Source organism: Dreissena polymorpha, chromosome 4, assembly GCF_020536995.1.
Source record: "Dreissena polymorpha isolate Duluth1 chromosome 4, UMN_Dpol_1.0, whole genome shotgun sequence".
Taxonomy (NCBI): domain Eukaryota; kingdom Metazoa; phylum Mollusca; class Bivalvia; order Myida; family Dreissenidae; genus Dreissena; species Dreissena polymorpha.
Genome location: NC_068358.1, coordinates 102,698,573 through 102,725,076, shown reverse-complemented (window position 1 = coordinate 102,725,076; position 26,504 = coordinate 102,698,573). Strand labels below are relative to the sequence as shown.

Sequence of the window (26,504 nt, the reverse complement as noted above, 5' to 3'; positions counted from 1 at the left end):
AATTACACCATTTAAATATCTGGTAAACAATGTCATAAATGAGTATTGTGGGAAACAAATGTCAGCATGTTTGTGTCCTTATAGGCAACTGATAGTTTAGTGGACCCTTTTCCATGAGAAGCGAAGTGAAAAGGGCTTTTGCAACCAGCATAAAACCAGAACAGCCTGCGAGTTACTTGCAATCTATTCAAGGTTTTATGCTGTTTGCTGCTACATCAGTATCTAAGGGTTGAAAACGAAGCCTTTAAAACTTGAATCTAGTAAAAAAGGTCTTTAATTGAATTTAAATTTCTTAGGGACTACAAATGTGTAAATATACTTGTCTAAGGGTAAATGGTAATAAGGGTAATATGAAGGCCATGTTCAATGGTAAATATACTTGTGTTCTACCAAGTTGTTGACTATTGTATTGCTTGCAATTTTGTCAAAGCCGTGTTTAAATGTGATGTTTTCATTGCACTGAGATCATGCCTGTTGACTTTTTGTGACCTTCTTTTTCATATCTGATCTTTGTTACCTTCATTTCAGATCTGACCTTGTTACCTCCCTTTATTTCATATGTGAACTTTTTACCTTTCTTTATTTCAGATCTGACCTTGTTACCTCCCTTTCCCCCCACAGAGGAGGAGCTTGAGGAGGAGTCAAGGCTAGGCTCCTCCCACAGGCACTCCCACCCACCGCTGTCGAAGCAATCAACAGTGCCATTTGAAAACCTTGATGATGTGGTAAAGGATAAAGTTTTTACTTTTCTTCTAACAAGCCACTATTCTGTGATAAACATGGTCAAGTTCTGTTGTCATTGTATGTATTATATAATTGATATGCTTTGGACTTAGACAAGGAAACCCTACAGCATTAAAAAAACAAATAAGACTTGCTCCAGGAAAACAGAGCTTAAATGCATGTGGGTAAATAGTTGTCAAAAATTAGCCTGCTGCAGTCTGCACAGGCTAATTGGGGATGATTATTACCACTTTTGACTGCTCAGGCTAATCCGGGACTTCACTTGATGCATATGACTTTAGTCCTGTATTCCGAGAACAAGGCTGAAATTAAAACATGCAGTTGTTTTGCCATAGTTATAAAGCCATTGATTCGTCAGTTCCACTTGAGATAGTTTCTATGTCAGTGTTAACATATTAATCTTTGTTGAGTCTGTACCAATTCTTCATTTGCTAGATGGATCTGAAGCAACATAATTATTTTATTATATGGAAAGAGTTTTCTTCATGCATACACAAATATTTATGAACCAAGTTGTCGGTGTAGAGTTTTTATGCCCCTGGTAGGGTGGCATATAGCAGTTGAACTGTCCGTCAGTCAGTATGTCAGTATGTCCGTCCGTCCGAAAAAACTTTAACATCGGCCATAACTGTTTAAATATTGAAGATAGCACCTTGATATTTGGCATGCATGTGTATCTCATGGAGCTGCACATTTTGAGTGGTAAAATTTCAAGGTTTACATCGTCCTTCAAGGTCTAGGGTCGAAAAAACAAAGTCAAGGGAAGTAATAAGCTTTAAATGGACATAGTTATCTGACCTGCCCACGTATATATTTTTGTTAAATAAATCAAAGCGGCGCAGTAGGCGGAATTGTGTTTCTGACAAAAACATTGTGGTAAAAGGTCAAGGTCATCCTTTACGGTCTACGGTAAAAAATACAGATATAAGGGAAGTAATAAGCTTTAAAAAGAGAGAAAATTATTCAATATTGAACATAGCCACTTTATATATTTGGCATGCATGTGTATCTCATGGAGCTGCACATTTTGAGTGGTGAATCTACAGTCACGGTAGTGGCTTTTAATTATTGCTACTAAAAATAGAGATTTGTTACAGACAATTATTTTCAAGGGAAGTAATTTATATAATTATAAATCTCATATATATATCCTTTCCAAGAATTGAAGTTCTTTTCACAGTTACTGTACAGATTTATTACTTTGATTATTTATAACTCAAATGATTGTTTTTACAAAGTTTTCTTTTCTTCATTTCTTTGTTGTTCATTACATACCTGTGGACTTAGATGTCCATAGATACATGATCAACTCTGGCCATGATCTCTTTTAAACCACAGGCCTTGGTTGTCAGTGATGTCTGACATGGTCATAATTGACTGTGAGACCCCCCTCCCCCCCCCCCCCCAGTTGGATTGGACAAAATTCAAGGGAAGTAATAACCTTTAAAGGGAGATGATTTCTATACCTGCCAAATGATTAATAGAAATTTTATTTCAATGCGGCGCAGTAGGGGGCATTGTGTTTCTGACAAACACATCACTTGTTTATAATAAATCAATTATAACACATATTTTTTTAGATCATTGATTTTATTTAAAAATTGAATATTTAGTATTTTAATTGTTTTATTTCAGGACTATTTGAAGCCTCATTTAATGAAATCTCACAGTGTGGGTTACACACCAGACTTCTTGGATAATGATATTGATGCTATTATTGAACAATTAATTGTCCAACCCCCACCCACTGATTCAAGCCTAGAACAAGTAAACATTGACCAACTTGGTACCAGCTGGAATGGTCCGGTACCCAGCTCATATGAGAATGGCTATGACAACCAGCATTTGAGCAGGACTATAGATTTGGGCGAACTGGGACTGGACGACCAGTACAGCTCGTTAGTTATACCTCCCCCACCCGACACATCAAGTACCCTAGACAATATAGTGATAGTACCACCCGTGGAATCAGTCAAGGAAAAGAAAAAGAAATTTGAAAATTCTGATTCTGATGGATACTTAAAGAGCTTTGGAAAGAAATCCAGTGTTTTACGCTTACATCCAAAGAAGGATGCTGTAAATGATAATGATTTTAGCCAAAAGCCTGAACCAAAGGTGAACAGTACCGATGACAGTGGCAATGGGGTGGTGAATGGCGAGAATGGTAATAATTCATTTTAAAATCAGGGTCTTTTTGTCAAAAAACATGTTTTTATTTTATTAAATATTTATATAGATATTCATTATTAATGTTTAACTTAAAAATAAATATTTTACTCCAAAGTAACACATAGAATGTTTTAATTGATTTATAAATGTTTGCATTGTAAATTATTTGTTGTTTAGAACAGATGTTGTTTAATATAGTTATTAAAAATTAATGTAGTTGAGCTTTGACATTAACTTACATCATTTCTAAAATGTTTTCTTTCACAATGTTATTCAGCTAATGACACGTCGCCAGCGTCTGTGTCAGAGAAGCTCAACGCCCTTCTGGCGTCTCTGTCCTCGTATAGCCAACAGGAAGAGGAGGCTGTGGGAGTCTTCCGGCGCACGTCCTCTCTCCGACTCGGCCGGTGTGCGTCGCTTGACTTTCTCAATGAGCCTAAGAAGGTCGAGAGTTGTGATAAAACTAGCGATCTAGTGACAGGTTCGGTGAGAGTCAAGCCTAAAGTGCGACCAAAGTTGAGTATCGAACGCCCCTACCTGTCTGGGAGTGGACATGTCCCAGTGCCCTTGAAGACTGGGCCCGTAGAACAAATGAACAATGATCAGGTGGAAAAGAGTATTAGTCACATAAAAACCTCCTCCAATTTTACAAGAACGCGTTCAGTTGATGTATTGCCAACTATGTCGGAAAAGGCTGATGCAGAAGCTTCAGTGAGTGAAAGCTTTGCGTCGCTTAAAGCGAAGTTACAATCCTATAGAGACAGTCTCTTAAACAGAAGTCTCAGAAGGAAGAAAAAACTTCAAGACCAGAATCAGAAGAGTGAAAGTGAGTCAGATCAGATCTCAGGGGAAGGAGAAAAAGTGCAGAGAAAAAATTCTTTGACAAGATCCAATTCATTTACTTCGTTGCTAAGGCGGTCGTTAGGGAAATCTTCAGGAAAAGAGGTTCAAAGTGAGATGAAGGCTGAGGAAGACAAGGATGATGGGAAATCAGCGGGAAAGGACAAGAAATACTTCAACACACTGACAACACCAAGAACCAATTTCCGACCCAATACAGGGTCATCGCAGGCACAGGTGAATATAGTTCACTATTTTAGCTTCACTTTACCTTCTCACTTAGCATAAAGTAAATTATATCTTACCCAGAATTTATTTTTGGCACTCTACATATTTGTTCCTTGTATATATAATATTTAAAGACGCTTACACAAGATTTTAACACCTTTTGAAAACTTTCACTGTGTTCCTTGTGTTATTAATAATTGTATGAGCGGTAAGTGCAGTCATTATCATTGTTTTTATTGTACACTCTAAACCCTTTGCATGCTGGGAAATTTGTCGTCTGCAAAAATGTCGTCTGCTGAATTTCTAAAATTAGCATTTTCTTCGATTTTTTTCAAAGAATACTATCAGAATAGCAAACAGTTTGGATCCGGATGAGACGCCACGTTCTGTGGCGTCTCATCTGGATCCAAACTGTTTGCAAAGGCCTTTAAAATTCGGTTCCCGCACTGAAAGGGTTAAGGAATAGTTAGAGTCTAAAATCAATATCCAATATTGCTGAAGATATTAAACTTGCTTGTAATGTAGTATTGTATCAAGCTCATTCAATATTGCACTCTGTTAGTACAGTTCACATCATTTCCCAAACTCCTATGTTGTTTATTCATTGCAATCACTGTGGTCTCCATCAACCAAGCTTTATTTTTTAATACAATGTAGTTGCTTTATTGAAATTGTGTGAAATCTTATTTAATGAGTATTTAATCTGTGTTAGTCCTGTAATTTAATGTAAGTAATTTAACATTTGTTTAAATGTAATTTGTTCACCAAATGTAATTTTAGTCAATTTTTCTCATTAACATTAAAAATTGTAATTTCACCTATTTCAATACCACAAATTCATTTTCTCTGCCAGTTGATGATTTTATTTTTTACCAGGCATTAACTTGACTTTGAAAAGCATTTAACAAATTGGCATTGCAATACTTGTTCTACATTGTTTAAAAAAGACTGGATGCCATTCTAAATGAGATTAACTATATAACTTACAAAAATTGTTCTTCATACATTTAGGTTAACATTTACCCTTGCTTTGACTAAGAATAAATAATTACGTAATAATTAGATAACTTTGTAAGCAATCGAAAATTGAATGGCCACTTTTGTGAGTCAAACAATGAAGTCAACAATCAGGCTTGTTTTAACCCTGTCCCACTCAGAGGCAAAGTGAAAACGGTATCTAAGTGGGGAAGGGTTAATAGGAATAAAATGAGATTGATGAGATCATCACATATTAATCAAAGTGGCATGTTAAAGTAATAAATGGCAAAGAATGTGGCAGTTGAGGAGTTTTGAACGAGACATTATTGCACACCTCATTTCATTGCATTTCATATCACTGCAGGATGATTTCTATATTGACATTATGGAGGATACGGTATGTTACCAGAGTTGATCTCATACATTTGAGGCACACTCTGAGAAAATGGGGCTTAATGCATGTGCTGTAAGTGTCATCCCATGTTAGCCTGGTCAGACCGCACAAGCTAATAAGGGACGACATTTTCTGTGTTAATGGAATTTTTTCATTAAAAGGTAGTCTCGTCTAAATGAAAATCCAGTATAAGAGGAAAGTGTCATCCCTTATTAAGCTGTTCCGACTGGACAGGCTAATCATGGACAACACTTTACACATGCATTAAGCCCCATTTTCGCAGAGCTGCGCTCATGTGTGGTATATTTCACACACTGGTTGTGGTTTGGCAGGGTTTAGCACACGCTTTTATATCTTTTTTTTTACTTACAGCATGCAGCAAAAGTATATGTATGGTTTGATAAAGGGATTTAACATTATAATTATACCCCCACAAACGAAGTTTAGGGGGGAATATAGGATTGAGCTTGTCGGTCTGTCTGTCTGTCGGTCCGTATTAAGTGTCTGCTCTCTAATTCAAGTTGTTTTCATCTGATCTTCACCAAACTTTGTCAGATGTTGTAACTAGATGATGTCTAGGTCAAGTTCGAATATGGGTCATGCCGGATAAAAAACTAGGTCACAGGGTCACTTAGTGCGTTTTAAACATTGAGTATGGAGTCCACTCTCTAATTCGAGTAGTTTTCATCCCATTTTCACCAAACTTGGTTAGAAGTTTTATCTAGATAATCTTAAGGCCAAGTAAGAACATGGGCCATGCCAGATCAAAAACTAGGTCACGGGGTCACTTAGTACGTTTTACACATTCAGCATGGTGTCCGCTCTCTAATTCAAGTAGTTTTCATCCGATCTTCACCACACTTGGTCAGAAGTTGTATCCAGATGATGTGTAGGTCAAGTTCAAACATGGGCCATGCCCGGTCAAAAACTAGGTCATGGGATCACTAAGTTTGTTTTAAACATTGAGCATGGTGTCCGCTGTTTTTGGTGAAGACAACATGAAAAATATTCTGTGTCAATGCCGCATGTGGGTTTTTTCGTCACGTCTGTGACAAAGCTCTAGTTTAAAATACTTGTGTATAAATCTAGTAAACCTGTATTTCATAAAGGGACATAAATCTTGCCCATGAAGAACTAAGGTGTATATTTTGAAAAAGGCACAGAACCCTGACATGGAAAGTATACCTACATGTGATCTGCGCTCTAAGAAAAGGGGGTTTAATGCATGTGCGTTAAGTGTCATCCCAGATTAACCAGGCACGAAAATTTTCGCTTTAACTGGATTTTTGCCAAGAAGAGACTTTCTTTAAAAGCACACATGCCATACATCCCGGATTGTCCAGGACAGTCCGGGAAATGAAGAACTTGTCCCGCTGTCCCGGAAATCTGTCAAATGTCCCGGAATTTACAAAATCCATATATACATGTACCTTATTTTAATTTTAACTGCACCTCGAATCTGTGTATATCTGCAGCGTCCACATGACAATGCCTACCCGAATAGGCAAACTACGCTATGTGTCAAAATCGATCAATTAACAGGGGTCCTGTTATCATATCGATTGTCTCACGTTCGCGGTCAAACCGCAAAGGCGGCATTGTTTAATGTGGTTGTTAATTGACTTTAATCTATTACGTCATTATTTCCCGCTGCGTAAGGGCAAAGGATAGTTGTTCACACATCTGAAGTCCAACATCGCTGAGTAAAAAATTAAAAGCAGTTTATGTTCGCACGTTTAACCGACAAAGAAGTTGAGTAAAAAATTAAGCATATAAAAACGTCATCCTCACTAGGTTTATTATTGTCTTGTTCTAAACCCCCAGTAAACATAATGTTAAAAATAATAAGTGAATTTGAAGGCGTATCAACAACTACGCGTTACACACCGGTCTTAATAACAATTACGCAGTGACGTCACCATCTATGTTTAGAACGCTTACACTGAAAACACGTGGCTTGTATCTAGTAACGGAAGTAGTAATGTTTAATTTGACGTTAATAGATCAAGTGTATTTCGGATAGGCTTTCGAACTTTTGCAATTAACGATGCGAAACAAAAAAAAAAAGGTACCAAAAATGCATATGTCTATAAATATCGCTACATTTTATACATGTCCCGGAAAATCAGCAAAAGTCCCGGACAATTGAACTCAATGTCCCGGAATTGGTCTGAAAAATTATGGCATGTATGTTAAAAGAAAGATATCATAAAAGGGGAAAGTGTCGTCCTTGATTAGCCTGTGTGGACTGCACAGACTTATCTGTGACAACACTTTACACTCATGCATTAAACCCCTTTTTCACAGAGCACGGCCTATGTGTATTTGATTAAAGGACGTGGAGATTTTGATAGATTCAACAATCTTGCACAGAATTGATGGGTTTTCCATAAAAGGCCTTTAAAGTGTCTTGGGAAAGGGATATACAGTGGAACCCCTCTAAACCGGACGACCCCGGGACCGAGAGGAAATTTAGATTTAGAGAGGGGGAAATTGTCTATTTTACTTTCAGAAGGTCAAAAACATAGCTTAATGTGGAAAAACACACACTAAGCAAAGCTCAGTGCCTTTTCCTGTTTGATCAGACCAGATATCGGCAATGACTAAGCCCTTCCAATACAGAACCAGTCCCATAGTTTGTTGATCTTTTCAAATGTTATCTGATTGTTACCGAATGTTGTTCGGTGAAACGTTGTTTCTCCAATAAGACATGTACACAGACTTTTTTCGCACGATGTATCAGATATTCGACTTTCCTCCCCTTCTTTCTCTGACAGCATCTTGAGTGTAGGTTTATGCAACATCTCGGACTCTTTGATCAGTTTGATTTTGTCTTCTAGAGACAATTCCACGTGTTCGCTTTGAAGGAGGTTCAGTAATTTTCAATATTAGTTATCTTAATTGCCAATTTGAAAATCTAAATGAAAATCTAAATGCAACTGCTTCAAGAACTCTGCAATTCAGCATTTTATATGACACTAAATTAGAAATTGTAATAAACAATTCAAAATTAAATAGCATTAAGCTTATTAAAAAATTAGCACGACTTCCTACTTCAAAAACACACTAAAATGAACCCTATGTATGTTGTAAGTAATTATGATCAGTATTATCACTTTTATTGATCAATATATACATCATAGGCTAAGTCTTTTTAAATTATTTTGCGATTTTTACAGTTTGCAAAATTTTCGACCACTTAATTTCATGCGTCTTTAATCCGATATTCACAAGTTTTTGTCTCTAGGTCTAGGTCCTAACCGGTTTAGAGAGGTACAATTACATATGGAATGACCCAATTTGATCCAAAGAATGACCGGTATTCGGAATTGAAGGGATTTCCGGTCTTTAGGAGATATTTTACGCATGGTATTATAGGCGAAAAAATGGGACCGGACAATTTGTTTTTGTTTAGAGAGGATTCCGGTATATAGAGGATCCGGTTTAGAGGGTTTCCACTGTACTATACTGTGTACTAAGGTCAATATCATTTGGTGGGAAAATATACGCTCCACCTATGTTACCTCATAATGTGACTTTCTTGGCTTCATTTGCGCAAATATATTTTTAATTCTGTGTCTTTGTAAAATTATGTTTATTTCTTATGTCAGCTCTTTTATATAGACGTTCATTATGTGCATTAAATGTAGATGTTTTATTCCAGCCAAACACATAAAATGTTTTAATGAATTAATCAATGTTTTTGTTGTTTAGAATAGATGTTGTTTATTATAGTTATAAAACGTAGTTTAGATTTGATATAAAGTCATTCATTTCTCAAGTGTTTTATTTTTTACATTATAATTCCAGGGCCCTCACACTACTTTGGGGGAAGGGGTCCGCAGCCCTTAGGAGGGGGAATTTTCGCGGCGTTTCCCTTTTTTGGGGAATTTTTTACTAACTCTCTCATTATTTCATTTGTACATGTTTGCACTATATTCATTGCATTTTTCATAATTAAGTATGTTTGAAAAGATTAAATTGAAATAGAATTGAGATATAATAATCATGAGACACATCTTTCTATCAAAAAAAAAAAAAAAAAATTTTTTTTTTTTTTTTTTTTTTAGGGGGAATTTTTCCCCCCAAAAGGGGAAAAAAGTATACTTTTCAGGTGGGGGACTGCCGCCGAAATTCGGCGGCAGATTTGATAGATTGAGGGCCCTGAATTCATATATTAACATTCTAAAAATCATGTTTTCATATCTTTTAGATTAAGCAGTTTTTAACATTGCAAAAGAAATTTATGTCTTTTTCTGCCTGCATAATGTTATAAAGCTTAACATATTATTTAATTGAAGCTGTTATACAGCTAACTTTTTAAAAACGTATTTATCTTTTGGTTGTGACTTTTTATTTTATATTTATGTTATGCATTTTAAAAGTTTAGTTATTTTAGTCACTTTTTAACTTTCAATCACTTAATGTATAATTACATTCCTCGCCATACATGTAGACATACAAGAGTAGTCCCATCAGTGGTGTGTTGTATGTGTTATGGTTGTTTTGTTAATATACATATTTTAGGACATGACATTATCTGCAGCCACTGTAAAACATTATTGGAAATAACAAAAGTTACTACATTTGATTATGCAAATGGTTTTTGTAAAATTCAAAAGAACGAAACACTTTTTTTGATACAAAAGTGTTGCTTTACTACTCAGAATCTTCCATGTTTGCACCATTTCTTTCAGATATGCACAGTGTGACATTGTATGTTTGGTCTTGAAAGTCTCTACATCTTGTTAAACCCTTTCAGTGCTGGAACCGAATTTTGAAGGCCTTTGCAAACAGTTTGGATCCAGATGAGACGCCATGTTTGTCTCATCAGAATCCAAACTGTTTGCTATTCTGATAGTATTCTTTGAAAAAAATCGAAGAAAATGCTAATTTTAGAAATTCAGCAGATGACATTTTTGCAGACGACAAATTTCCCAGCATGCAAAGGGTTAAACCCTTTCCTGCTCAGAATCAAAGTGAAAATTGCTGTATGCAAACAGCATAAAAACAGAACAGCCTGCGAGTATGTTCAGGTTTTATGCCGTTTGCTGCTCATCAGTATCAAAGAGTTGGACATGAAGCATTTAAAACTTAAATCTAGTAAGACAGGTCTTCATTTATATATATTTCGCTAAAGGACTACAAACACGTCAAAGTGTGTCTCTGAGTGGGTTAAGGGACTGCGAGGGCGATGCATGTGTACTGAAAAAAACAACAAGAAATAAGAATAAAGCATGTGGCGTTTATGTCTCTGACATAATTTTTTTACAAGTGTGGGTCTAAAGTAAACTTGAAAATCAGGAAAATTCTTATCTAAAGGATGAGTGAATATTCGAGTTTGATTTAAAAAAATGAAACGCTCTGAGAAACCATAAAATAAGCATCATAACAGGTTTGACCTTCGAACCTTAAAAAGTTGCAGGTTATTGATCAAAATGATTTGAGTCAGGGTATAGGAACACAGGACTTAATCAATGTGTGTGAAGTGTCTGTCATTCTGTCCCAAAACTTTAACCTAAAACTTCAACCTTGGTTAAAGTTTTGCAATATTTAATAACTTTTGCATTATTGAAGATAGCAACTTGATATTTGGCATGCGTGTGTATCGCATGGAGCTGCACATTTTGAGTGGTGAAAGGTCAAGGTCATCCTTCAAGGTCAAAGGTCAACAACAAAAAAGCGGCGCATTAGGGGGCATTGTGTTTCTGACAAACACATCTCTTGTTTGTTTAAGGAAAGTCTTTCCTTAGAAAAATCCAGTAAAGGGGGAGAGTGTCATCCCAGATTAGCCTGTGCAGAATTCACAGGCTATCTTGGACGACACTTAAAGCACATGCTTTATGCCCTGTGTTCTTATAGCCCTGGGGTACATTTATTATCTTTTTCTTTTTTGATCGTCACAAAAAGGTACACTGATTCTCAATTATTATTTCAATATTTTCAGCGTTATACATTTCCCCTTAAGTTGAAGGTCAGTGCGTGTGTCTTACTAATCCCAGTTTTGTGTCAGAGAAATAGGAAAGCTGGAAATAATACAATCAATAATAATTGTTATGTTAAATGTGTGATGTGATATTAACCTCTAACTTAAATTTTGAGCTCACCTGAGCAGAAATTGTGGCCACTCTATGTCCATTGTTGTAATTTTTCTGGCAAAAGTTGTCACCCTTTAACTAGTTTCCTCTCTAAAAGCCTCATTTTTCATCAAATCTTTACTAAACTGGCTTAAAATGTGTGTTTTTTTACAATATCTAAACTGAGTACAAATCTGAATCACATGCACCCAAAATTAAGGTCACCAGTTCAAATCTTAGAAAAATTTTTTTACAACTTTAGGGCCACATTTATGACTCAATCTTGATGAAACATCGGGTTATCTTTAAAATATCTATGCTGGGTTCAAATCTGGTTCATGTGCATCCAAAATTTAGGTCACCAGGTCACATCTTAAAAAAAACACCTTGTAAGCTCACCTGAGCACCACGTGCTCATGGTGTGCTTTTGTGATCGCCTTTTGTCCGTCGTGCGTTGTCCGTTGTGCGACGTCAACATTTGCCTTGTTCACTCTCTAGAGGCCACATTTATTGTCCAATCTTCATGAAATTTGGCCAGAAGATTGGTTTCAATGATATCTTGGATGAGTCCAAATGGTTACGTTTGCTTGAAAAACATGGCTGCCAAGGGAAGGGGCATTTTTCCTTATATGGCTATATATGGCTATATTAAAATCTTGTTAACACTCTAGAGGCCACATTTATTGTCTGATCTTCATGAAACTTGGTCAGAAGATTCATCCCAATAAACATGGTCGCCAGGGAGCGGGGCATTTTTCCTTATATGGCTATAGTAAAACCTTGTTAACACTCTAGAGGCCACATTTATTTCCAGATCTTCATGAAATTTGGTCAGAAGATTGGTTTTAATGATATCTTGGATGAGTTCGAAAATGGTTATGTTTGCTTGAAAAACATGGCTGCCAAGGGGCAGGGCATTTTTCTTTATATGGCAATATATGGCTATAGTAAAATCTTGTTAACACTCTAGAGGCCACATTTATTTCTGATCTTCATGAAACTTGGTCAGAAGATTTATCCTAATAATATCTTCGACGAGTTCGAAAATGATGCCGGTGGTTGAAAAACATGGCCGCCAGGGGGCGGGGCATTTTTCCTTATATGGCTATAGTAAAACCTTGTTAACACTCTAGAGGCCACATTTATTGTCCAATCTTGATGAAATATGGTCAGAAGATTTATCTAAATGATATCTTGGATGAGTTCGAAAATGGTTTTGGTTGCTTTAAAAACATGGCCACCAGGGGCGGGGCATTTTTCCTTATATGGCTATATAAGGCTATAGTAAAACCTTGTTAACACTCTAGAGGCCACATTTATTTCCAATCTTCATGAAATGCGGTCACAATGGTCTCAATGATATCTTGGATTAGTTCGAAAATAATTATGTTTGCTTGAAAAAAATGGCTTCCACGGGGTGGGGCATTTTTCCTTATATGGCTATAGTAAAATCTTGTTAACACTCTAGAGGCCACATTTACTGTCTGATCTTCATAAAACTTGGTCAGAAGATTCATCCCGATAATATCTTGGATGAGTTCAAAAATGATGCCGGTTGGTTGAAAAACATGGCTGCCAGGGGGCGGGGCATTTTTCCTTATATGGCTATAGTAAAACCTTGTTAACACTATAAAGTCCACATTTATTTTCCGATCTTCGTGAAACTTGGTCATAAGATTTGTCCCAATAATATCTTGTTATCTCAGGTGAGCGACTTTGGGTCTTTCAGGCCCTCTTGTTACCAGTCAAGATGCATTACCTATTGCTCTCAATGAAACTTGGTCAGAATGTTTATCTTAACAATATCTAGGCTGAGTTCACATTTTGGTCACATGTGTCCAAAAACTAGGTCACCAGTTCAAATCATCCAAATCATACAAAACCTTTTTTACCACTCTAGAAGGCACATGTATGATTTAAAGGGACTGTCAACCACAACGATGAAGAAAAGAAAAGATGTAAAATACCATATTTTTTTACAATAATTAGTTTATATTGATTAAAATATCACGACTGGTATATTTCATTACTTGAAGAAAAGTTCATATTTTCAGTACATTTAGTAATACAATTTCGCGATGTGAAATCGAAAGTACATCGCGAAAATAGGTGACATAACGATAATAAACACTATAAATAACGCAAGTAGATTTATCATTTTATATATATAATATATACAATTCACTATGCATGCACAATTTGCATTCCTGGGTTTACCACGTGACGATGATGATCAATCTACGGGCGTTATTTATAGTTAACTGTTAGTTACCTGGTAGACATACTCAGTAGAATTTATTACCGAATATACTGAAAATACAAAAACTTAACAACCTTTTTCAAGTAATGTAATATACCAGTCGTGATAATTTAACAATATAAACTAATAATTGTAAAAAAATACGGTATTATACAACTTTTCTTTTCTTCGTCGTCGTGGTTGACAGTCCCTTTAATGTTCATGAAAACGTGTCAGATTATTTAAATGATCTTGGCCATGTTCAAATCTTGTTCATGTGGGATCAAAAACTTTGCACTAGGTGGAATTTTTAATAAAAAAAACACCTTGTTGCCAATCTAGGGGACTCATGTATGACTCAACCTTAATGACCTTTGTTTAGAGTGTTTTGCTTGACAACATTTAGCCAAGTTTGAATCTTGATCCCATGCATAGAAAAACTGGGTCACAAGTTCAAGTCTCACAACATCATTGTAACCCCTCTAGAAGCAATATTTATGACTCAATCTTGATAAAATTTGGTCTGAAAGTTTACCTTGACAAAAGCCAGGCAAGGTTTTAATCTGGGTCACATGCATTAGTAAACTAGGGCACAAGGTCAAGTCTTATAAAAGTCTGTTACCACCTAATATTCCTCATTTGTGACTGAAATTTTGTAAGAATGTTCATCTTTACAATATGTTGGCCAAGTTTGAATCTGAATCGTGTGCATCCATGAAATAGGTCACCAAGATCAAGACTTAGCAAATTGGACATGGTGAGAATGTTTTATCTTGACAATATCAAGGGCTCAAGCTATTCAACAAATGATGTACCTTTAACTCAGGTTAGCTCTTTACAGGCCATTATGACCTTCTTGTTAAATAATCATGCTGGAATACTGACAATAAGATAACATTGTTCAATGTGTGTTATGGAAATATATAGAGCTAGTTCTTCCCATTGTGGCTACCACAGTTGAAGGATGAAGCATATTTAGCATCATAACTTTGTGTGTAGTACTAATACGAATGGCTGAACTTTGTTCATATATCAAATTATATTTCTTGTATTCTGAGTGAATTTAAGTGATGTTTGTAGATTTGTCAGTTCTCAGCAAAACTCTTAATATTGGGGTAAATTTATAATGTAAATAAGTTATTGTATATGTGTGCATGGTTAGTATTATATGTGCATTAGGCCACAAATTTGTATTTTATGTACACAGATAAAGTGGATAATTCACTCATACATATTTGAGGTGATTAATGCAAAATGGGTCTTATACCTTAAGCAGCTAGTGTAACTCTAGATCAGCGTAGCACAATTGTGCAGTCTGGAGAGGAGCTACTCTGTCTACTGTAAAGTCATGAAACATTTCGAAGTCTCAGAAGCGGACAAAGTAGCCCCTGACCAGACTGCGGGAATTTGTAGGCTGATCTGGACTTTTGCCTACCATATATTGCATAAGACCCATTATTGCATGAAGTAGCTCATAGTATGCTATACCCTGGTTAGGTTTTCATCATGTTCATAAAACTCCATGTTATTTCGGACAGGAATATTTCGAGGAGCGACTTGCCCCAAAACCTCCCCTCCCAACATGCAACACGCCACACGATAAGGGCGAGGTATATACGGCGTTATGTCACGTGTGCTGCATGCACATGACTGTGAATCACGTGTGCAGTTATTGGTGTGCACGAGTGGGCCCTTTTGTTGTTGTGAACTCTATGCTTGCATTTAATAAGGTAGGAAATGAGCGGCGTTCTATGAAAATTGGGCATAATTCATGTGCGTTTAGTGTCATCCCAGCAGACTGCACATGCTTATCAGGGATTACACTTTTTGCTTTCATGGAATTTTTTGTTTCAAGGAAGTCTCTTTAAACAAAAATCCAGTTTAGACAAAAAGTGTCGTCCCAGATGAGCCTATGCAGGATGCTACGCACATGCATTAAGCCCAGTTTTCCCAGAACCATGCTCAAATAAGTTCATTTAAGGCAGTGATAATTATCATCAAGTGCAAACTGTCGATTTAATTAGGTAAGTTTGGCAACTTTTCTTCTGTAATATATTTTCATAAAAAGTGGTATTTATTGTCTCAGTAAAGAAACATATTTCTGGAATATATATAACATTAAGATGATAAGAGCATACCACATTATTACAAATCTACACTACAATTACCAGTATATTTGTTATGTGGTTATAAAGACTCAGGTAAGGTGTGGGCAAGCATAGAGTATGTGTGACCATCACCACTGTGTTTACATTGAAGTGTTGTCACACTGGTTATCCAGAGTTTCATTTTTAGCGCATGGCTTCACTTTACAGGTCCAGGTGCAAATGCAGAAGTGGCCAAACAACTAAGTGATTTTTCTCACTTTCAACACTTTTGCTGAATTTCTTCTTACTTTACTGCATTTATACTGTTAATAGTGTTACACAAAGGTTTCTAATAGTTGATTGACAGCGCTGCAATTGTTTCGCTCAGACATTTTAAGATCTTCATTTGTTATAGAATAAGTATATTTTACCTTCATGTTCTGACTTTGGTCAATCTTTAAATCGTCTTCCCATGATATTACACTCGAGTAATTTATCATTTGATCACTCCGAGGGGTTCATTGTGTGCAGCAAAGATGCAAATCTGATAAAATAAAGTCAATAGGTCTCACTTCAAAATATGGGCCAATCAAGAAATGATGCAAATTTTATGCTAGAATTCCCAATGTTGAAGTAATCCTAAATTATGTTGTACTTCAGTTTACATTTCAGATCATTTTGTTTGTGTGTAATTTATTGTTTTGCTTCTACACAATAAAACAGTATAAACCATGTTATCCATATTTACTTGTTTAAGGCATTTTAATATAAAAAGAACTCAACACTAATAAGCCTGACTCTGGTAATGGAGAATGTCCCTGGTAATAAAACGAGCATTGCTCTTGGAAAATTTGGCTTAACCCCTAACCACTTAGATACGTATTTGGACGCATCTAGTCCCTCAGAAAGTTAAATTTAATTTAAGACCAGTCACCTTTCTTATAAGATTCAAGTTTTAAAGGCTTCATTTGCTGCGACCCATGAAAGTTTGATTTGCAGCAAATAGCATAAAACCTGAACAGACTGTAAGTTACTCGCAGGCTGTTCTGGTTTTATGCTGTTTGCACATAGCCATTTTCACTATGAATCTGAGTGAGAAAGGGTTAATGCCTTGTGTGCCCAGAGTGTGGCTCAAGTGATATGCAATTGTGTCTTGTTCTGATAAAACTGGGCTTAATTCATGTGCGTAAAGTGTCGTCCCAGATTAGCCTGTGCAGTCGGCGCAGGCTAATCAGGGACGACACTTTCCGCTTAAACTTGATTTTTGCTAAGAAGGGACTTCCTTCAAACTAAAAATACCATAAAAGCGGAAAGTGTTGTCCCTGATTAGCCTGTGCGGACTGCACAGGCTAATCTGGAACGACACTTTATGCACATGAATTAAGCCCAGTTTTCTCAGAACAAGACACATTTGTTCCCAATAAAGGGTTTAGCGGTGTTTCACTATTTGTTGTTGCTCCTCTCACGTCTGTATTCACTATTTCCAAATAAGAATCAATAGGTATGTATTGATTGTTAGAAGTCTGTTTTTCAGTGGCTTACTGTATTTGGATTATTTTCTCTCTTTTTAAAAATCTGGAATTGATGTTAATAGTCAATCTGAATTTTAGCAATCCATGCCCGTCAGGTATGTAAGGCGTGCATGTTACGTCCAACGTTTATTGCTCGTGTCCATTTTGTGTCTGTTACTGCTTTGTTACTTGTATGTCCCGAGTATTTGAAATTGTTTCTGGCTTGAATTTTCAAACATAGCATGGTGTGACATAATTTTACTTGTACTGTAGTATCTCCCATGCAACTGCATTCTTGATGAAAGAAAACATTTTTAGCTCACCTGAGCAGAACATGCTCATAATGATATTTTGTGATCGCCTTTTTTCGGTTGTTCTTAGTGTGTTGTGTGTTGTCACCATTTGCCGTGTGAGAACTGTAAAGGTGGAATATATTGCCTTATCTTCATTAAACTTGGTAAGGATACTTGTCACCGATTATTACTTTCGTTTGAAACTTGGTCACTTGAGGTCAAAAACACTTGGTCACTCCATTTGAAAATTCAAGTAAAATGCTTGTAACACTCTAGATTGCCCAAACTTTTTGAAACTTGAACAATTGTCCTTATCGGGGTCAAAATTGCTAAAAAACTAATTCACTAGTAAAATTAATGAACAAGTTTATGAACACTCTAGAATCCACATTTATTGCCCAACATTCATGGTCAGAACATTTTCCCCAATGATACGTCTGTAGACTTTGTCATGCTGGGTACAAAAGAGAGTTCATTAGTTCAAATTAAAGAAAAAGTGTGTGCACACTCCAGAGGCAGCATTTTAACCCTCGTGCTCAGAATATCTTTGCTGCATTCTGAGATGGTCCTGGAATTATCACAAAATCTGCTCAAAAGGGTTCAGCTCCTTTGGGTTTCAGGTGAATGACGTTGGCTCCTCTTGTTAGCTCACCTGAGCACAACGTGCTCATGGTGAGCTTTTGTGATCGCTTTTGTTCATCATCCGTTGTCCGTCGTGCGTTGTGCGACGTCAACATTTGCCTTGTTCACTCTCTAGAGGCCACATTTATTGTCCAATCTTCATGAAACTAGCTCAGAAGATTTGTACCACTGATATCTTGGATGAGTTCAAAAATGGTAATCTTTGCTTGAAAAACATGGCTGCCAAGGGGCGGGGCATTTTTCCTTATATGGCTATATATGGCTATAGTAAAATCTTGTTAACACTCTAGAGGCCACATTTATTGTCCAATCTTCATGAAATTTGGTCAGAAGATTAATCCTAATAATATCTTGGACAAGTTCGAAAATGATGCCGGTTGGTTGAAAAACATGGCCGCAAGGGGGCGGGGCTATTTTCCTTATATGGCTATTGTAAAACCTTGTTAACACTCTAGAGGTCACATTTATTTTCCAATCATCATGAAACTTGGTCAGAAGATTTGTCCCAATGATATCTTGGATGAGTTTGAAAATGGTTTTGGTTGCTTTAAAAACATGGCCACCAGGGGCGGGGCATTTTTCCTTATATGGCTATATATGGCTATAGTAAAACCTTGTTAACACTCAAGAGGCCACATTTATTGTCCAATCTTCATGAAATTTGGTCAGAAGATTGGTCTCAATGATATCTTGGATTAGTTCGAAAATAATTATGTTTGCTTGAAAAAAATGGCTTCCAAGGGGCGGGGCATTTTTCCTTATATGGCTATAGTAAAATCTTGTTAACACTCTAGAGGCCACATTTACTGTCTGATCTTCATGAAACTTGGTCAGAAGATTCATCCCGATAATATCTTGGATGAGTTCAAAAATGATGCCGGTTGGTTGAAAAACATGGCTGCCAGGGGGCGGGGTATTTTTCCTTAAATGGCTATAGTAAAACCTTGTTAACACTCTAGAGGCCACATTTATTTTCCGATCTTCGTGAAACTTGGTTAGAGGATTTGTCCCAGTAATATCTTGTAATCTTAGGTGAGCGACTTCAGGCCCTCTTGTTTTATTTTAAACCCTTGACAACATGATTATCTACAATCGCTTCACTTTGCCACCAACTTTATATAAACACATATAAAAACACATATATCTGCCACTAAAACATTTGGTAATGCAATAGCATGAAAGATACTGTGAACCATTCTTGAAATAAATGAATTCTCCTTACTATTATCTGTATACTACAGGTATTTTTAAAGTTCTTACCAATAAGCATGTCAAGCAACTTGCAAGCATTTGTACTTAGTATTTGTACTTTATACTATAAAGCAGTTTTGTAAGAAAATTAAAAGAAAGAAATGCGTGGAAGATGTCAAAAGAAAAGTACTGATGTAGCCAAGTACTTATATGTTGGATTATTATATTATTTACTATCATAATGTTTGCATGTTTAGATCAGTAGATCATGAGGGGGCCAGTGACTGCATTTTGCTTGCCAGTTAATTTACATGGACTTATGAATAAGTCATTTTACATGCATTTTCATTAATTTCTCTATGTTACTTGATCTTGATGTGTATACTAACTCTGTTTTCATATTTTCTGCAATGATTCCTTTAAATTACCAGTATTTGATTGTTTATTGATTGGCATTGTTCTTATCTCATATATCTGGTTAAATTTTAGAATACCCAGTTATTTTGTCTTTGCACAGGCTGATTGGATTGCACAATGTAGTTAGTGAATGTTTGTACATTAATCTTTCATACAATAATATTCACTCAATGTTCCACATTGAATTTTCTACAGAAAGTATTAGTGTTTGCATCATTATTATACACATGTACCAATGTATAATTCATATGGAAACCTAATTATTCTATAGGTTTTTTACTGTTTTGATTTGTACTCAACTATATGATTGTTTTATAGTTTATGCTTCAGTCCAGTTGGTTCTATGTGATAATTGATATTTAATGAATAAGATTGAGTTGATTTATGTTTTGATATTTATACATATTTTACACACACATAGTTCTTATCTTACAAATATACTACATACAACTGTATATATCCCTAAGTTGGTATACAATTAAGGTATTACATCATCCTTTTCCTGTTTTCAGAGTCGAGCACAAAAGGCGGGACCCATAAAGGCGCTGTCAAGTGTATTTGACCGCGCAGATTCAGACCCCAACATCCTGACAGTTCCTGTGGTCCCTATAAGGGAAAAGTCGCCTAAGAGAAAGGCCCCTCATGCTCCACCAACTGGGGATCAGATCACCGTGGCCCAAGCTGCTACTAATCCTTCTGTTGCCAGGGAACTAGGAGGCACCAAGGAGTTCACATCATCTGTGATGTCATCCATGACATCATCAGGTATCCCGTCAGCGTCAAGTACAAAACCAGTCATGCTGTCTAAGCCTCTCACCATACCTACGGCACCTCCCCGCAGGAAGCACCTGCTGTCTAACAGCGAGCACGCACAATCACCTGTCACGGACCAAACCAGCAAGGATGACTCCACCATTGAACTGTCGTCCCCAGCAAAAACAAACGTGAAGGCAAGTCCCTTCTCCACTGTTGGAAAAATGTGGAGGCCAATGTCGATGTCAACCAGTGCTACAAATGACAAAGAGGAAACTCACTACCAAACTTTTAATAACTTTGATGTGCTCAGAGAGATGGGCACTGAGAAACTACCTCTGACAGCAAGTCCCAGGGACCAGGTGGAGCCCGTAAAGATCAACGGTCACGGGCACTTGAAGGCTGTTGTCTCAAAGACCACCAGCAGGGCCAACAAGGTGCTCACTGGCAATGGATCAGTGTCCGAAAAGAGCTTCGCAGTCTTGAAAGAAAAAGTCAGCGCCAGTCATTCCAATACAGTGAAACAAATCTTGGACACAGTTTACACGTCTGAAGACTTTGTGCAGGCTACTGGTGATGTTGAGAAACTTCTGAATGAGTTGAAACAGACCATGGAGTCATTGAAGTCTTCGAGAATTGACAAAAAGCCAGTACAGTTTGACATGTGCAAGGACGAGTTGCAATCTCAGGTCAGGCAATTTGTCACGGATGCCAAGCTCTTGGTGAGCAATGCCACTCAGACGCGGGAGAAGCTTGCAGTGAACATGGACTCAAGCATGCACTCGCTTGCAAAGATCTTCCTGCACGGGCAGGCCACGATGTTCATGATGGAGGCCATTCACCAGGCCCAGCACTTGGGCTCAGAGGTCATGAGGGTCGCCAATGCCTATAAGAGCACCCTGAACGCAGCCCATGCAGCTGTTGGCAAGCCCCTGGCAGACCCCCACATGAAGTATCTCATGAGGCAGGCTACAAACCTTGCTACTCTTCTGAGCACGCTTCTGAAAAGTCTGAAAACTCTTGAACAAAAGTAGATTTCATCTTGCTACAATCTTCTTATATTTCTCATCCAATATACATTTTATCTCATTTATCAATGGTCCGAGAAAATGATTTTCAGTAAGAAACTGATAGAATAATAATTTTTCAGCCAATATGAACCTTAAATAAAGTGCTTGTGAATAGAGTCTGGCAATAAGCAACATATTCAATCAATGTAAATTACATTTCACCCTTTTCTTTTGCATACCATGTGATGATCCTCGTTTGTGCTTACTTTTTGTTTTGTTATTTATTCAAATTTTTGAACACTTAAAAACGTTATAAGAGTTGGTAATGAGTAAATTGGAACTTTGGCATGATAACTTGATTTTTTTAAAGAGAGGCTACAACTTGCTTGTTACTGTAAAGAAGGTGTACATTTCAGAATATTGATAGTAATTATAATTTTGCAAAACATGAACTCTGTGCCAAACGTGTATGTTTAACAATCAATTTTAAGAGTTTGATTGCAATGTTATAACATTACTAATCATACATTACAAGCATATATAATGCACTATATTTCATCTCTGATTGACATATGGGCCATGCTGTGTGAAAAGGGGGTTTAATGCAGGTGTGTTGTGGTCCCAAATAAGCCTGTGAAGTCCATACATGCTAATCAGAGATGACACTTTCCGCTTTTATGATATTTTTGTTTAAAGAAATCCTATTCTTAGTAAAAATCCAGTTGAGGCGGAAAGTGTCGTCCACTGATTAGGCTGTGCGAACTGCACAGGCTAATCTGTGACAACCCTTTTTCATAGAGCTTTATAGCCATTAAGCTAAGCAGATATAAAGGTTCTTCCCATTAAGTCATTATCATGAGCCAATTAAGCTTGTACGCATTCCAAGGTATAGCACTGGGTATCATTTGGCCATCCACTGTACAGGTTTTCATAAGCCAATCCATAAACAGAACAGTATCAATTTATTTGTATATGAAACCATTCATTTATTATGCTCCCCCAAAATTTATTTTAGGGGGAGCATATAGTCGCCGCTTCGTCTGTCAGTGTGTGTGCGTCTGTCTGTCCGTCCATGCACAATTTTTGTCCTGGCTATTTCTCAGCAACTAATGACCGGAATTCAATGAAACTTTATGGGAAGCTTCACTACCAAGAGGAGATGTGCATATTATCAGCGTGTTCTGGTCGGATGTTTTTTCACAGAGTTATGGCCCTTTGAAATTTTCTATAAAAAAATTATTATCCCCCCCAACTACTGTGCCCTCAAGATGTTTCCTTTTATCTGAATATATAGTGCAATATTGTGACAAAAAAAAACTTTGGGGAGCATCACCCGTCTCCGACGGTTTCTTGTATTGTAACTCATTAGGAAATCATTATCTTTGTTTGATTTACCCATCCTTTTTGTTGTTTCTTTTCATTTTGTTTCGGAAAAGACAATAACCATACAGGGTTATGTATTGTCATGCTTTGTTTGAACTCGTTGCATTGCAAACAGAAACGAACAACGTTATGTACATAGTAATTTTTTCTACGTAATTGATATATTTTTTTCATGAGCACATATGCAGAATATTGTTGATTATTTTATTGTTGGTGACAATAAATGTCTATTTTGTATATAGGTATTGTGAACAATTGTTGTTAATTGGCTAGCCATGTGTAATTGTTCCTATTTCTGATTGTGTCTAATATCCAGGTATTTCAGTTGTTAATTTTTTAGCATCATCTGATGCCAGTACAGTGGTCTTCCTGTAAATTATTTATTGGAGCTGCACTTTAATCAGGCTTAATGCATGTGCTTTTGATCAAGCATAGCCTTTGCGCCCTCACAGGCTAATGTGGTACAACACTTTCTGCTTTAATGGAATTTTTTGTTTACAAGAAGTCTTTTTTTGTAAGAAAAGTGTCGTCCCGGATTAGACTGTGAGGGCTACGCAGGCTACTTTGTGGATGTATGTACATGTACATAGAGGACGATACTTAACACATGCGTTAAGCTACGTTTTCCCAGAATGCAGCTCATATTCTTAGACTTCCAAAAAAGACTATTTGGAAACTTAAATATTTGGTAAATACTCGATTGTTGAGTATATCTTGCCATTTTTTCTTAAATCATTCTTCATTTGGAACATTTTTGTGTGTTTTGATGAGATAAGAAACATTGCTTTCCTCTTTATTGGCAACTCGGGAGTATTTTTCTTGGTTCTCCGTCTTTCCGTGAGCTATTACTTGCTGTGGCAACACGAACCCATTCAACAAGTAATGATTTGTCAGCATTATTATATAACTGTTAAAGACAAGGGACATTGAGACAGTATTATCCCGTGTTTGTTTTGTGCCCATATAACACAAACATCTTGAGTAAAGAATTGTCTTTTTTTACATCATGTATAAACATTTTCATACATAAAAAGACACACCTAAAATTAACCTTTGCAGAAATTTTAAGTTAATCAGCTTTACTTTATATTTAACTAGAGTATACTTAAAGGGGCCTTTTCACAGATTTTGGCATTTTTTAACTTATTCATTAAATGCTTTATATCGATAAATGTAAACATTGGATCGTAAAAGCTCCAGTAAAAAATCAATAATAAAATTAAAAAAAGGAAAAGAACATTGCGCTGACCAGGTTTCGAACCAGTGACCCCTGGAGTCCTGCCAGAGTCCTGAAGTAAAAACGCTTTATCCTACTGAGCTATTCCGCCGTGTACACATACTGAACGTATTTTATACCTTATTAAGCAATCTTCGTAGTTTCACAAAATTCAACGACAAAAACAGAACTCTCCAAATTATTCAATCGTTTCGCGTTGCAACGCTTTATAATTTTTAGGTTTTAAAATCGTCAAAAGATGCATATAATGGCTATATTAGACCATGGTAAATGTTCAGTATTACTGTTTCCTCACAAATATCATAACTAAAACGAAAATTTGCGAATCTGAAACAACTTTTTTCAATTTTGTCAATTTACCAAAGCGTGAAAAGATCCCTTTAACTGTAATTAGTATTTTCTAATAATATAATAATAATAAATTGATATGGAGAGGACATTTTCAGATGACTTCGGAATATGGTCCCTGATAATATAAACTGTGATAGAAGCATTAGTCCACAGCTTAATAATACATTCCATACAGCCCTGTGTATAGCAGTAGAATTGTTATGGACACTTGTTGTCTTATCAAATGTTCTTGTTTATATTTGCAATATGTCATTCTTTGTAGGACAATCTTTCAACTATGGTTAATAACTTTAATATGTGTTGCTTATGTTCTTATTGAGATAGTAATAAATTGAAATGTTGCTAGTCTGTATAATATTTTGCTCAATGGATATTATTAATAATGACAACGGTATAAAGTCTTCAGATAGCATTGCGCAGATGATGAGCATAAAATGCAGCATAAACGCTTGGAAATTAATTCTGTTAACCCTTTCCCTCTCAAGAGCAAAGTGAAAATGTCTATGTGCAAACAGCGCACAACCAGAATAGTCTGTGTGTTACACGCAGTCTGTTGAGGTTTTATCCTGTTTGCTGCTCATCTAATTGTTGGAAATGAAGCCTTTTAAAAGTTAAATCTCGTTAGAAAGGTCTTAATTAAATTTCACTTTGTGAGGGACTACAAATGCAAGCTGCACATGCTACTCAGGGATGACACTTTATAAACATGCATTAAGCCCTGTTTTCCCAGAGGCAGGCTCAGATGTCTTGTGTTGGATATCAAGATGTTTATACCTGATTGATACAGAAGTTTTCTCTTAATTGCATTTTACTATAATAAAACTAAAATTACAATATATTTTCATTTCAAATTTCTGATTTAAATTGTTGTGTGATGCTTTGTTAACCAACAGTCACTTTGATTGTTGATTTTTATACAAAAGTTATATATATATAAGTTAACATTTTTGACAGTTATAATTATACATTGTCTATTTTCCCAATGTATGTTGAAACCTGTTGTACTGTTACTCCATGTATACAAGGCATATATTTAGCATATAGGCTGGTGCAAATTCAGCAGTGTAGATCCTATTTCATGTACTTTGTTGCTTTTTCTCAGTTTGACAGATTGCCAGGGATGAAAATATATTGTCTTATGTTTTGTGGATAAGGCTTGTGCAACAATCATTTACAGTATTAATATTTCTAAAGCAAAATTTTTAAAAGCTTGAAATTGATACACCAAGATGAATGCTCTGTGCATTTTACAACATTTACCAGTATATTTTGTTTAAGCAAGATTCCACATACCGGTAATCTTGTACTAAATAAAATTGCTTAGAAGACTGAAATAGATTTTTTTTTTAATGTAACTTGTATATATAGAAAAAATATCAATAATTGTTGTTTCCAGTAATTAGGCAATGTGATTTTATGTCAATATGCAAGTGCTCTTATAGCAGCTAAATTATCAACATTTTTCAGTACCACTTTAACAGTATAGTTTGTTTGTGGGAACTATTTAAACACAACTCAACTTACCAGCTTTGATTCTTGTATGGCAATCTAGTGACAAACCTTGCATCTGTCAAACAGGGATTTTCATGTTTTCTATAACCACAAATCCTATTATTTTGTTCATGTCATAGAGAAATTGTGTATAGTACAGAGGAATTTATAACAAAATATTTACACATTGTATGAAGAGATATTATTAAACCTATAAAGTTTGGTTTATATTGGTGTTTGTAGTTGTAGCTGGTCAAAGTTGCATTGTTCTGTGACTGTCTTGAAGGTTTTCACAAAACCACGTCCTTATGCAACTTAATTTTTATAGCATAAATACGTTTTCTGCTATCTAATAGTTACTACCTCCGAAAGTGAGTTAATCAATCCGGAAATTTCTGGAGCAGTGAGCCGCAACCTATATACGCAAATTAGACTAGGTCAGAACATAATGTAATGTAACCTAGGCTAA

At 36.2% G+C, this 26,504-nt stretch overlaps 1 protein-coding gene across 8 annotated transcripts in view; it reads left to right on the top strand.

Moving 5' to 3' along the window:
* The window catches only part of LOC127876023 (FERM and PDZ domain-containing protein 4-like), a 120,825-nt gene extending 94,562 nt beyond the window's left edge, over positions 1-26,263 (top strand). For 4 of the 8 annotated variants that reach the window (XM_052420849.1, XM_052420850.1, XM_052420847.1 and 1 more), the window contains 6 exons: positions 589-725; positions 2,380-2,908; positions 3,191-3,990; positions 5,324-5,356; positions 15,208-15,279; positions 20,323-26,263. In XM_052420849.1, coding sequence (XP_052276809.1) covers positions 589-725; positions 2,380-2,908; positions 3,191-3,990; positions 5,324-5,356; positions 15,208-15,279; positions 20,323-21,597 — 2,846 coding nt within the window. In that variant the 3' untranslated portion in view covers positions 21,598-26,263. Of the gene's footprint in view, positions 1-588; positions 726-2,379; positions 2,909-3,190; positions 3,991-5,323; positions 5,357-15,207; positions 15,280-17,366; positions 17,384-20,322 lie in introns of all 8 variants that reach the window. The other 4 variants (XM_052420853.1, XM_052420851.1, XM_052420854.1 and 1 more) reach the window with 4 other exon arrangements.
* The last annotated feature ends 241 nt before the right edge of the window (positions 26,264-26,504 follow it).